Consider the following 12,825-nt stretch of genomic DNA (forward strand, 5'->3'; position numbering starts at 1 on the left):
TAATGTTTTTTTGAGAAAATGGCTTAGAATCATAGACTTAATAGACTTCATAGACTCAATGTTTTGTTTATTATCTACTTGTCTCTAAAAGTTCTTAAAAAACCATTTTATTACAAAATAATTAATTTTTTTAGCTCTAAAAATATGTATTTCTTTAACACAAATTCTGTTTATTTTAGACACAAACAAAGTATTCCTCTTTAGTCCTTTTTATAACTCTAACTATACCCTCTCTTCCCCCTTTTTTTCCCGGTGCAGATATATTCAATCTCCTGCAGTCATTCCACAAAATTTTCAGAGTGAAGCCGCCTGCAGGACCTGCTGTCCTGCCGTCCTGCTGTCCTGCTGCTCGGCTGCTCCAATTCATCATAATTAATGAGCCTGATTTGCAGGCTGACCTGTTGGTGCATTCTGGGCCCTCGAATTTAGCCAGAAGCCCAGCAACATTTCGTAATATTGTTGTTTTGGTTGTTGCTATTAGAGAGAGATGGTAGCAGTGACATAGATAGAGATGGCAATACAGTGAGAGCTTCAATTTAATTTCGATTTGTATGGCGGCAGTACAGAGCACTGGCATTATTCTAATTCGCAATAAATTCGCTACACACTCCCTCAGCCACCCAGCTACCCAGCCATCCTGCCGCTCTTGTCAAATTTTCACCCCCAAAATGCCGGAAAATGCAATTCCATTTCCCCCAACCATCCAATGGCCCATCATTGCTAATCACAATGCACTTCAATTACCAACAAAGCAATTTTTTTTCGTCCTGTTTTTGGCCTTTAATTTTGATATAGGTTTTCCTGTGGCTGATTTCTCAGTTTTCAATTAGATGGATAGCATCTGTGATGAACTATATTCTATTTTATTTTTATTGACAGTTTTTAGAGGTCCCTCCTTTGTCACAATATTCAAATAGTGTCCTTTATTTTTGCCAAAATCTGTGGAAAATTGTATTTTAGTTTTTATTTGTGTGCCTTTGGGGTTAACCTTTCTCGAAAAACTTTATTCTTGAGCAGCCAAGCGATTGTCTTTTCAGTTTTAATTTTCACATCCGCGCTCACTTGCGATTTCATTGTTTTCGAATTGTTTTTGGTTTTATTTCTTAAACTATGCCAGTTCTTTGTCAGTCAAAAAAAAATATTAAGTTCTCAGGCAATTTTCATTTATCATCGTGGAGAATAATAATATTAACAAAAAAAAATAGAAAACTTTTGCCTTAGTCCCAGGCCAGACATGCACAACACACCAAACACCCCACCCAGGACTCTGCCTGTCCGCGTGTCCGCTTGTCCGCCTGTCCGCTTGTCTGTCCGTCAAGCATCTGGCACCTGCAGACTCCAAAAAACGACGCTCAACACTCAACGCCTGCGATAGATATTTGCATACATTTACCAAAAAACTTTTATTCTCATTCATTCACCGAAACAACTCAGCCATGGATCTCCCATGGATTCTCCCCCCTAAAAAAATGCTTCTTCTTCTTCCATTTCTTCTTCTTCTTAGTTCTACTACTATTGTCCTCCCACATCCTGGGAGGGAGGATACAACTTTCGGTGCAGTTTAGCTGTGACGCTTCTCCTTTTGTTAGTGGATTTAATTAAATTTATGAAAAATTTACATATTTATTGGCCTAAATGGCAAACAAATTTCTGGCTTTTCATCAGAAACAGTGATGGACAAAATTAAGCATACAACTCTATACAAATTTGTGTATTTAATGTACAAAAAAAAATCCAAAAAAGTTAAGAAACACAAAATTTATCAACTATTTTTATGATTTTATTTTTAGGGCACACAGACACAGTCTTCCTTTAGGAAAGCAAGGCCAATGTATGTTGAATGAATATTCATTAAAAAATATATATATAAATAAAAATAAAAAACAAAATCCAACTGTGGGATGTGTGAAAGTTTTGTGAGAGAAAACCCACTCATTCCCTCATACGAAGGGAAATTTTTGTGTGGAGTTTTCAAAGCAAACGAAAAATGCACATAATTCCTAGGGAAACAAAATGGAAATTTCATCCAACTTGGCTAGAAGTGAGTATTTTTATTTACAATTCATAAATAAAATAAATAATAAATAGTCTAAATAAAAAAATATATTTTTTATAAGCTTGAAGATTAAGAAACCTTTAGTTAGAAGTTGATTTTTTTTTTTAACAAATATTTCCGATAAAATCAGACAATATAGTCAGAAACCTTTAATAATACAAGTTTTGTTGACATTTCAATAGAAAGGAAAAGTTCATTTAACCTGAGAGTTTAGTTAAAAAAAATAAACAATCTCTTATAAAATATAATCAAAACCAGTTTCTGTTCTGTTCCAGATTTTTCTAGGTTTTTGTTTAAATTCTTAGTATTTCCTTTAATTTACTTTCTGTGATTTTTTAAAAGCTTATAAATTTTTTATTTTTAAAATAACCCTCTAAAAATTATAGAGAATTAATTAAAATGCAAACAACTGGATTTTTGTTCCCAGAATGTCTGTGACATCTTGAAATATAGTGACTCTTTGCTATTACCCTTCACTTAATTGTTAAAAGTCACGTTGGATTTAATTTCCGAAATCTCTCTAGAATTTTTGATTAACCTTCTTGAACATCTGATAACGGTTCATCAGTGATTAGAATTTAATTAAAATGCGGAATGGATCAGCACTTAAAGTGGCAAGACCCAAGGCCTTGTTGAATCATTAACGGCCCGAAACATTATGCATATGGATGTGGATGGCCAGGTAGCCCCAACAACCACTACCATTGCCAGTCAGCATAATGTGACAATCAATATGCATAATTCCAATTCCAAGTCGGATTTTAATTCAGAGTCGGAATTGCCTGGGGGCTCATTGAAATGCGCACGCATGCCCAGTCGGTGTCTTCCACAAAACAACAAGAAATAAACTGTTTAAATAATAAAAGACAAAAACCGGCTGTATATCGAACTCACGCGATTCCACTCGACGACTCCCACCACCACCACCACTACTACTACTACTCTTTAAGACTCGAATCGACTCGAAAAGATACGAATCGTATTGAATAAAGCCGGTTGAAATGAAAGTGAATTTGAGTTTGTTTGCCGAAGGGGCCCGCACCCAGAAAGCTCTCTTTGCCGCTAAGATCAGTGTTGTAACAATGGTTAAAAAATGGCTAAAAAATATTTTAAGGGAGAGGAATTATAGTGTATAAAAATTAAAAAATAATATAAAGATTGGCTGTATTTTTGAGACATTTTTTTAGAAGCATGTTTGAGAAATATTTACTTTTTAATAATTATTTTTTCAATAACTGTTATTTTTTTGTCTCTAAACTTAAGATATTTTGTCTAATTTTTTAGCCTACAATTACCAATTTATGTACTAATTTTAGTAATAATTTGAAACCCTTTTAAGCCAACTTTGGCTATAATTATCTTGCAACTCTGAGCCCTATGTTCGGGCACCTTTTGAGCCAGACATTCGGCCTTTGAGCCGGCTCTGAGCCTGCTGGCGCTGAGCTGGCTAAGTGGCTCATTGGCTCATTGGCCACTTAGCCAACTCTCGTCTCGGCTTCTTGCAATTTCTTGGCCAGGCTTTCGATCAGTTGGCGTTTTGCATTTGGGCGCTGCGGACGTCTCGCTAACTCTCACTCTATCCCTATCACTTACGCCGGTCCCGATCTCGCAGCTCGTTCTCGCTCTCTCGTTCCGGAATCGGGCTATATATATATAATTATATTTATATATATATAACAATTGTAATATCGAATCCATCTAGAATCGGTGTGGAAGCTTCAAGATGTTGCAACAGTGCCTCGTAGCAGTGCTGCTGGTAGTGGCTTGTGTAAATGGTAAGTTCCTGGCCAAAAAACCGAAACGTTTCCGCATTCGTTATATATTTTTAAAATATATACTACATCTACCCATAAAGTATATATCAATATAAAATGATAGACCCACCTATATATATGATGTATGTATTTTTTTTATAATTTTTTTTTATTGTGCTTCGAGTGCAAGTGGAAGTGTTGACGTTGTCAATTGGATATATTATACATATGTACAAGAAATATATATATTTCTTTGTCTATATAGTTAGAGTCTCTTCCTGAGTGTTTGTTTGTGCATTGCAAATCCCAAAAAAATACGAAAAAGAAAAATTGAATAAATGAAAACTGAAAACTGGGAACTGAAAAAAACTTCCTGTACGAATTAGGTAACATTGGTAACAGCGGTTTTTCCAACTGGTTTTCCCTTGACTGCAAGGTCAGCCTCCATCCTGGCATAATACAAAAAAATGAACAAAAAAAAAGAAAAATAGTATAAAAAGTAAAAAAAAAATAAACTGGTTAACATCCAGTTCCAGTTTTCTGGCCACTCTTCCCCGTTACGTAATAAAAGTCTCTGTGTCTGTCATTTGCCAACTGCCGAACTGACCTCCAACTTGATTAGCGGCAGTTTTTGCAGCTCTCACTTGGCTTAGTCGCTGATGCTAATTAACAATTCAGACAGAAAGACGGCCAACAAGCAGCATACATTTACATACACTGAGAGAATTGAGGGAGGATTTCAAATAAATAAATAAATTGAAGCTTCAAAGCCAAACAGAGAGAATAAAAATAATAGAATGATCTAGTAACTAGTAACTAGAAACACGAATAAATAGTAAATAATAACTAATAACTAGCAACTAGTAGCGAGTAACTAATAACTACTTCCAATCCTTTTTAAAATCTTTTTGAAAAATTCAAACTATCTTATTTTTAAGAAAATTTTCCCCTCAGTGCATTTTCTAATCGAAATTCATATCGGAAATATCTGTCATGACTGAATATTCATGAATATGCAAATTTCAAGAAGATTTTTGTTACTTTTTTGTGACTTTCGTGTTTTTTTTTTCAATGCGGCTTCTTCAACATTTCGATTCGATTTAATTAATTTTCTCGCTAGACTCATTTTTGTCGATCATTAAAAACGGTTTTTTCTGAAGTTTATGTGTCATTATCGCAGCATCACGATCATTTGTAAAAATTTCTTCTGTTCGATTTCACTTTCTTTTGTGCTCGCTGAGCGGTAGGGGGGGGTCTCTGCTTGAAAAACTTGTTTCCACTAAAAAAAAAAAATAACAGAAAAGACAAAAAAACGGTGCATATTGCATGAATTATGTAAACGGACAACGTAAAAACTTAAATGTAAATTGTAAATTGCCACTGACACCGTAACAACAATAACGGGAATTTCGAATGCCAATCGATAATACACCACTACACCGATAACCCCCAAAAAAACACAACATATTAAAAAAAAAATAAAAATCAATCGATGGAAAGGGAAATTGGATGCTGAGAGCTGAGCTTCATTTATCCTAACATGATTGTGTCTGTGATTTTACTTTTTTTCCCCCAACTTTTGTTTTATTTTTCTCTCGTATTATACTTTCGTATTATAAAGCATATCTTCCATCAAAGTATTGCATAATTGCTTTCATAATAATTTATTTTAAAAATATCTATCAAAAAATGATATAAAAAATGTTATTTTGTAAAGCCTTTCAAAAGAAAAGTACTCATGTACTTATTTAAAAAAAGGACTTTACTCTTGGGTAACGGTATTATTTCCCTTTATATTTCCTCGCTCTCTAGAGGTATATTTAAGTCCTTGTCCGTGTGTCCGTTTGTCCGCCAAATACTTCCTCAGGCTTTAACTCGCTTGTTTGAAAAGCTATTGACTTGAAATTAAAGAATAATAATTGTTGGAACCACCAGAATCAGCCTTTAAACTTTCAGACATTCTCTGAATTAAATGAAAATAATTTCCCCTTCTCGTTTATGCCTTTTCGGCTTGTTTTTTATGCCAGAGTCTTAAAGAAACCGAAATAAACTTCATTTAAAAATACATTAAAAGCAAAAGGATAAGAGCAGAGGGCACGGGAGGACAGGAGCCTCTTAAACGCAAATTTGTTGATAAAAGCAAGTGGCGTTGGCCATTCCACACTCGAAAAGTGAACACTGAGCTTTATTTTTTATGATATTTTTTTTTTGTCGGTGGCTGTCTCGTTCTCTGGGGCTAACCAAATCGGCATTATTTACAATTTAAGTGTTGTAATGCAGAAAAGCAGCGACTACAGTGAGCGAAAAAAAATGGCGAATTGTTGCAAAGGGTGGTGGCGACAATAAAAAAAAAAAAACAACAACATTTAAGCAGCTTAACACACACAAACACAGATGCAGAAATACCAATACACACACACGTGGGGCAGATGTGAAAAATGAGGCGCAAAGCAGCCACAGAAATGCGTGAAAAATTACTTGAAAATGCCAGCGGATAAACAAGAGCAATAACTGTTGCAAAGGAAAGAGACAAAAGCAAAGACATGGGGGTCGCTACCACCCCCCTTTAAAAACAACAAAAAATAAGGGGGGGAATGCGTAATGTGTTAAGTGAATATCCGCATATACATACGCGTATATCTGTGAATGAAATTGAATGGAAGTGTGCCAGCAAAGCAAAAAACTCAATTTAAACTAGGCCGCAAAAAAAAAATTTACAATAAAGGACTATCTTAAGCTTAAATAAATCCTTTAGTCATTTAGTTAAGTGATTTTTTAAGGGCTTAAATTGTATAAAATGTTTAACGGAAGTGGCTCTTCTTTTAGTTAGTTAATTAATTAGAAATCCCATTTTTAAACTCTTTAAAAACTTGCTTTAAAACACATCTTAAATAACTGATGTTCGTGCCATGAAATGACATATTTTTTTCTGCCATTTTCGGTTCAATTTCCAATTTTTTATTTATTTTCTCGAGCACATTTAATTTCTTTGCAACTGCGTTGCCAGGACCGACGACTGAAAGGACGAAAAATATAAATCCTTTTTGAATGTTACGGTTGCCGGCTTATTTTTAATTATTATTTTCCGCATTGCCAATTTCTTAATAAGGGCCAGTGAGTAAAAAACAGAAAAACGATGAAAACTTGTTCCATATAATTGGCCTTATGACTTTTTAAATAAATGTGCAATAATTGCGTTATTATTTTATCGATGTGAACAGGAGGTCCTTTAAGGTCCTGACCAGGACGAGGAAGAAAAGTGGCTTGAATTGAATTTCTAGCGCTATCAGGGACGGTGGCTGGGAATAGTGAGAAGGGGGTTGTAAGCCGCTTAGAGGACACTGCCTCATTAGCCGTGAAATTCTACTCTCTGTGTGAGTGTGATTGTGTGTGTGTGTGAGGGCGGAAACTGGTTAATAAATATTAATTAGCCATAATAATTAAATGAAAATGTTGCCTTTTTTTATATACCTTTTCACATAGAGATTTTTTGTTATTTATCCTGTTATTATTAGCCAGTTCTTTTCCTTTGTTATTGTTTATTTTAAGCATTTCATTTAAATTAACTTTTAGTGCTCCTAGACTTTAAGGGTATATTGGGACTACAAGAGGTAGAAGGAAGCAAGGGAAGTAAGGGGTATCATATATTCCAGAAACTATAGCTTCGCATTCTCCCCATTCAATGTACATATTTTTGTACAAAAGCCACCATAAATACCAAGCCAAACAATAACATTTAAATATTTTATTAAAATTATTGTGCAAACACACAACAAAGGAATCAACTTTTGCCATTTGTTTGACTAAAATTTTCAAGTTTCCCACTTAATGTTAATCGATAGAGTAAAAAAAAAATGATTAAATGACATGACTCCTAATATAAATGTCAAATAAAAATGAGAAAATGTTTATAGAGGTTTTTAACCTTTCCGGCTAGAGTCTACACCACACAAATTGTATTTATTTAATTCCTAAACAAGTGACAACACTGCGTATGCGTTATATTTTGTATTGTATTTCGTTTTTGCGAGCTAAGCTATCGCTTAATTGCCGTTTTCGTGCCATGGCAACAATGAGAAATCATAAAACTGACAAATAAAATTATAATTATTATAATTATCATGATAGGCCGCACTGGCCGTTCGCCTATCCCAGCCCAATCCCAATACACGTAATGCAATTGTGTTCAATAATAGTTTTCATTTAATTAACATTTAGACCAAAATGCATCGGCTTTATGAATAATTTTAACGTCAGCCCCCGGACTAATAACACCGTTCGCATAATTAAAAACTCCCCGATATCTCATCAGTTCCTCCCAAATATAATCATTATAATTTTGGTTTGAATTGATTTCGGAAACGGGAACACGATGGTGTGCAACGGCGGGTATTAGCGGGGATTTTTGAGAGTTAATCTAATGCTGTTAGTCAATTTATATTCATTAGAGTTCTAAGCCACACCAGCAAGCCCAACCAGCCAACCAGCCAGCTAGCTCAGCCCTTCCTCTACTCACTTTCAAGTCACAATTTTTTAAATATTTTCATTAATTAGGCTTCACAACAAATACAATTTCTCTCGTTTTTTCCTCGCTTTTCCCTCCGCTTTATTTATTTATTTATGGCTTTTTTGTTTTGTTAGTTGATCAAACATAAATCGACATTTAATTATAACTTATCTACTATTTATTTATTTATTTGTTTCATTCGCTTATCGGACTGAGTCCCTCTTGTGGCTTCTGTGTTTTTTTTTTCAACTGTTTTGTTTAAATGTCAAGCCGCCAAGCCCTTTAAGCTTCGATTTGGCTTAAAAATACAAAATAAAAAACACAAAATACCCCATCCGAACGTAACCATCATAAATATACATTAAGCGATTATAATTTATATTTATCCTCCAGGACGGTGTATCGCGAAAATATGTCCAGTATTCCAGTCCAGTGTATATATATGTTTAAAATATAAATCTGTTGGGTTACATGTGTATGCGTTCATAAAGTATTGTGTCTATTATGCAATTAATTGCCGGATATTTAAATTCCATGCACAACTTAACTCTATAAAGAGGTTAATACTAGTGGTTTATGAATTGGATGGATTACCGCAGCAAATTTGCATGAGTTCGTTATGGCGAATTGTGATTTATAAATATAAATTTTAAATGCGGAATGCGAGCTATTTGGTTGAGAAGTTGAGGGTCTTAAAGTGAAGAACTAATTAAAGCTTAAACTATAATTTTCAAATAGGTAGCTCTCAAATAACCTACCTAGCACCCACCTGTCACCTAGCCCCAAAGAAACTCATTTAATATTAAGCTTAAAAATCGAATATTTATGGTTTTAGAAAACTTTTTACTAACCAAAAACCCGAAAAACTTCTTCGACAGGCCAAGGCAAGGAAAAGGAGGAGTTCCAATGCCCCTCACACATCGCCAATGGGAACTATGCCGATCCAGCGACCTGCCGCCGCTTCTACCAGGTAACTTATTATACCAATTTTTGAAGGCTTACTTTCAATTTATGACACTCTACAATGTATGTCCTACCTTTTCGAGGATAGTGCGTCGATGGATATCCGTATTTGAACCGCTGTCCGTCTGGACTCTACTTCGACGACGTCCAAAAGTTCTGCACATTTAAGGACGAGGCCAAGTGCGGTCCGTTAGCAACAAGTAAGTGATTAGTGCAAGTCCCTAAAATTCCAGTCACTATCTGTCTCTCTTGCAATTGCAAGTGCAACATAAATCAGAGGAAACACACAAAAGACCCCCAGGACTCCCAGGACCTTAGGGCCAAAGAAACGGAGTAAAAACTTTAAGTGCTCTCTAAGTGTGGCCAACATTTCTTTTTGGGAAAGGTCCTTCCCCTTTCCTTTTTTTTTTCCTTCTCTCTCTGCCTTATATTTGTGGTTCCACTTTTTAGTTGGAAATTGAAGAAGAAAATGTGTATAAAAGAAGGTTAGGAAGGCCAAACAATTTAAGCAAACTCTATGGATGTTTTGCATTAGAAAGCAATTTGAAGTAAATGTCTCATAATTCATTTATGGCCACACAATTCGATGCTTTGTGCCAAAAGCAAAAACTGAAAGCCTCTCAAGCCCCCCAGACTCAGTCCAAGCCCCGAGAAACCTAAAATCCAAATCGAAATCAAACTAAAAATCTAACTAAAATCGAAATTCCATTGCTCCAACATTGTCCGCTCTATTGACTTTCCCGAAAAGGGCCACCTTGCTGGCTGCCACTGCCTCTGGCTAAAATGGGGCGTGGCCCAGAGGGCTGTGCCATTGCCAAGATGAATGCCAAGTGCTTACGAGCCACCCAACTTTTACACACAGACTCTCCACACACACACCGCACCCCACTTCATGCCACGACATTGAGTGCACTTCAAATGGGGCACAAACGCGACCGCTTAAGAATAACCAAGTCTATCTTTCGTCTCGTCTTCTAGCCTGGCTTGTAAACCCCCCATTGTAAGCCCCCTTTTGTATACCCCTTTCAGGCCCTTCTGGCCCTCCTCTCATGTGTGTGTGCAAGCCATTAAAGCTTACATTTACGATTTAGATTTCAGTTTCAGACTCGGACTTTTGCATTGCCTCGGCGCACCTACAGAGTTGCACAACACTTTGCTGGCTTTTCTTTCAGTTATTATACACAGAGAGAAATTGTTCGATATTTAGGTTTAATATAGAAAATTTAAAAAGGATATGAGGCTGGGATATTCTATCGGATATATGTATATAATACTCATAGGGTTTCCCGCATATAGCCCCCCTGGGGAGGCTATACCTCGACCAATTCTCATCCGATTCTTGCGGGGAATACCTTTATCAATTTGTGGATAAATTCCCCGTCGATCTGCATCAAAATCTGGGAACAAAATATTTTTTCAATTTTTTTCATAATTTTCCTGGGGAGACCCCTTCAAAATGTGGATTTTGGGCCCAAAGTCCCCTAAGATGCCCATATCTCGGCCAATTCTCATCCGATTCTTGCGGGGAATACCTTAAACGATTTGTGGATCGATTCCCCATCGATCTGCATCAAAATCTGGGAACAAAATTTTTTAAAAATTTTTTTCATCATTTTCCTGGGAAGACCCCTTCAAAATGTGGATTTTGGGCCCATGGGGCCCTGGGAAGTCTGTATCTCGGCCAATTCTCATCCGATTCTCGCGAGGAATACCTTAAACGATTTGTCGATTCCCCATCAATCTGCATCAAAATCTGGCAACAAAATATTTTTTAAATTTTTTGTCACATTTTTCTAAGAAATCTCCTTGTAATGCAGAATATTCCGAGTGTATGCAACGAAAAGGCCAAAATTCAACAGGAACGAGCATAGAATTAAATGCACAAATACTATTAAAAAGGGGGGAATAGGGCTTCGGGTGAGGAGGGGGCTTCGCGAGGCGGTAGACAAGGGGGCGGTAGTGGGAAGACACACACACACATGCACACACACACAGAGTGACATATGGCACACATGCAAACACGCACTTTTGCAGTAGTTTCCATTCCATTTCTAGTTTTTGGATGCGAAAAATAAAAGGGTTATGGGGAAGGGTAAGGGGTAACGGATTTTTGGGAGTTACTACCGGGTATATGGATATGGATATGGGGGCAGGGATGAGTGGTGAGGGGGCCGAGGATCCTAGTTCCTGGTCGTTGGTCGGAAGGCAACCGCTTGGAAGAAAGCTGCGACAGCTAAAGCGTTTGGGGATTTGCGTAATACCGACTGGAATGTTGTCTCATATAAATAGCTAGGACTCAAACTACCCCCTAGTTTTCTTTTTTCTAACAGTAGGGATTAAAAAAAAATATATTTTTTTAGGATTTTTAAAGGATAGTTATATGTTTCTAGACTAGTTGTGAGAAATTGTTTTAAATGGTATGTCCTTTTTGCTTAAAACCCATTTCTGTGACCTTGACTGTGTGCGTGATATGTCTGGATGTGTGCGTCATTTATGTTATTACTTTTCTTCAGCGGAACATACACACACACACACTCTCACACACACAGTCTCACATAAACGTTCGCAGGACGAAGAGAAATATTGCAGCAGAGATTAGGTCAAAGCTCTGTGCATAAAATTTTTTCGCTTTCTATTTTTTTTTGTCCATTTTTTTCCGCTGACTCTGGATAAAAAAAGTATATAGTTTTGTGATTGTATATATGTATAGCTGATACCCCAATTTGTTGCTTGGCTATTTACAGATTTAGCCAGAAAAATAGTTGGATATTTTATGCATTCAATAAACACACACAGACACAGTTTGAAAACTCTATAATTTACAAGATGCATTCAAGCATCCATCTTCATTTTGGGAATCGGTCTAAGCCAAGGATATCACATCCATTAAATTCCACCTAGCGATGCTGCCCCATCCTGAAGCTACGGCTACACTTGTATTCCATTATATAATTTAAGGCGATTTCATCAAAATGAGTGAAGCAAACTAACTGATTGCCTATAAACGTCCCTGGCGCTTTAATTTCGTTGCCATCTGCCAACTAAGCCAGTCGAGGGATTAAAAGGCTTGCCAGCTTGCCGGCTTGCCTGCCGAAAAGACTTCTTCTCTGACTCCGACTTCCATTCGTCTAAAATCTACCCAGACTTGCCTCAAATCTCGACTGACGAATTGCGTAAACGCAACGCAACACGAGTCTCAACTGAATTTCAAATTGTGACAGCAGCTTGTCCCCAGAATAAATAACCAAAAAAAAAAAATAAAAATAAATTGTTTCAGATGTGTGTATGAGGTTGAGAGTGTGAAATATATATATTTCATTACCATTTCTATTTCTATTTCTATTCAGATTTCGATTCGGTCAAATTAAAATATTTAAGCCATTTATTTAAGGCTTAAGGTAACATACAAAGTAGATGGATTTCTTCTCTTTCGAGTTGACAGTTTCATGCAGAAAAGCCCATACAATTGACAAGCTGATTTTCTACTCTAGAGTCCATGGTCCTTGGTCCTTAGTCCTGTACTACATACGCGTTACGCTGAGCTG

General features: G+C 36.3%; 1 protein-coding gene across 1 annotated transcript in view; it reads left to right on the top strand.

Moving 5' to 3' along the window:
• Window positions 1-2,870: 2,870 nt before the first annotated feature.
• Window positions 2,871-12,825, top strand: part of LOC6504830 (chitin deacetylase 1) — a 30,909-nt gene continuing 20,954 nt past the window's right edge. Inside the window, exons 1-3 of the mRNA XM_032453181.2 lie at window positions 2,871-3,831; window positions 9,196-9,287; window positions 9,369-9,480. Of these exons, the coding sequence (XP_032309072.1) occupies window positions 3,780-3,831; window positions 9,196-9,287; window positions 9,369-9,480 (256 nt within the window). The 5' untranslated portion in view covers window positions 2,871-3,779. The remainder of the gene's footprint in view (window positions 3,832-9,195; window positions 9,288-9,368; window positions 9,481-12,825) is intronic.

The sequence above is a fragment of the Drosophila ananassae genome, chromosome XL, assembly GCF_017639315.1.
Source record: "Drosophila ananassae strain 14024-0371.13 chromosome XL, ASM1763931v2, whole genome shotgun sequence".
Taxonomy (NCBI): domain Eukaryota; kingdom Metazoa; phylum Arthropoda; class Insecta; order Diptera; family Drosophilidae; genus Drosophila; species Drosophila ananassae.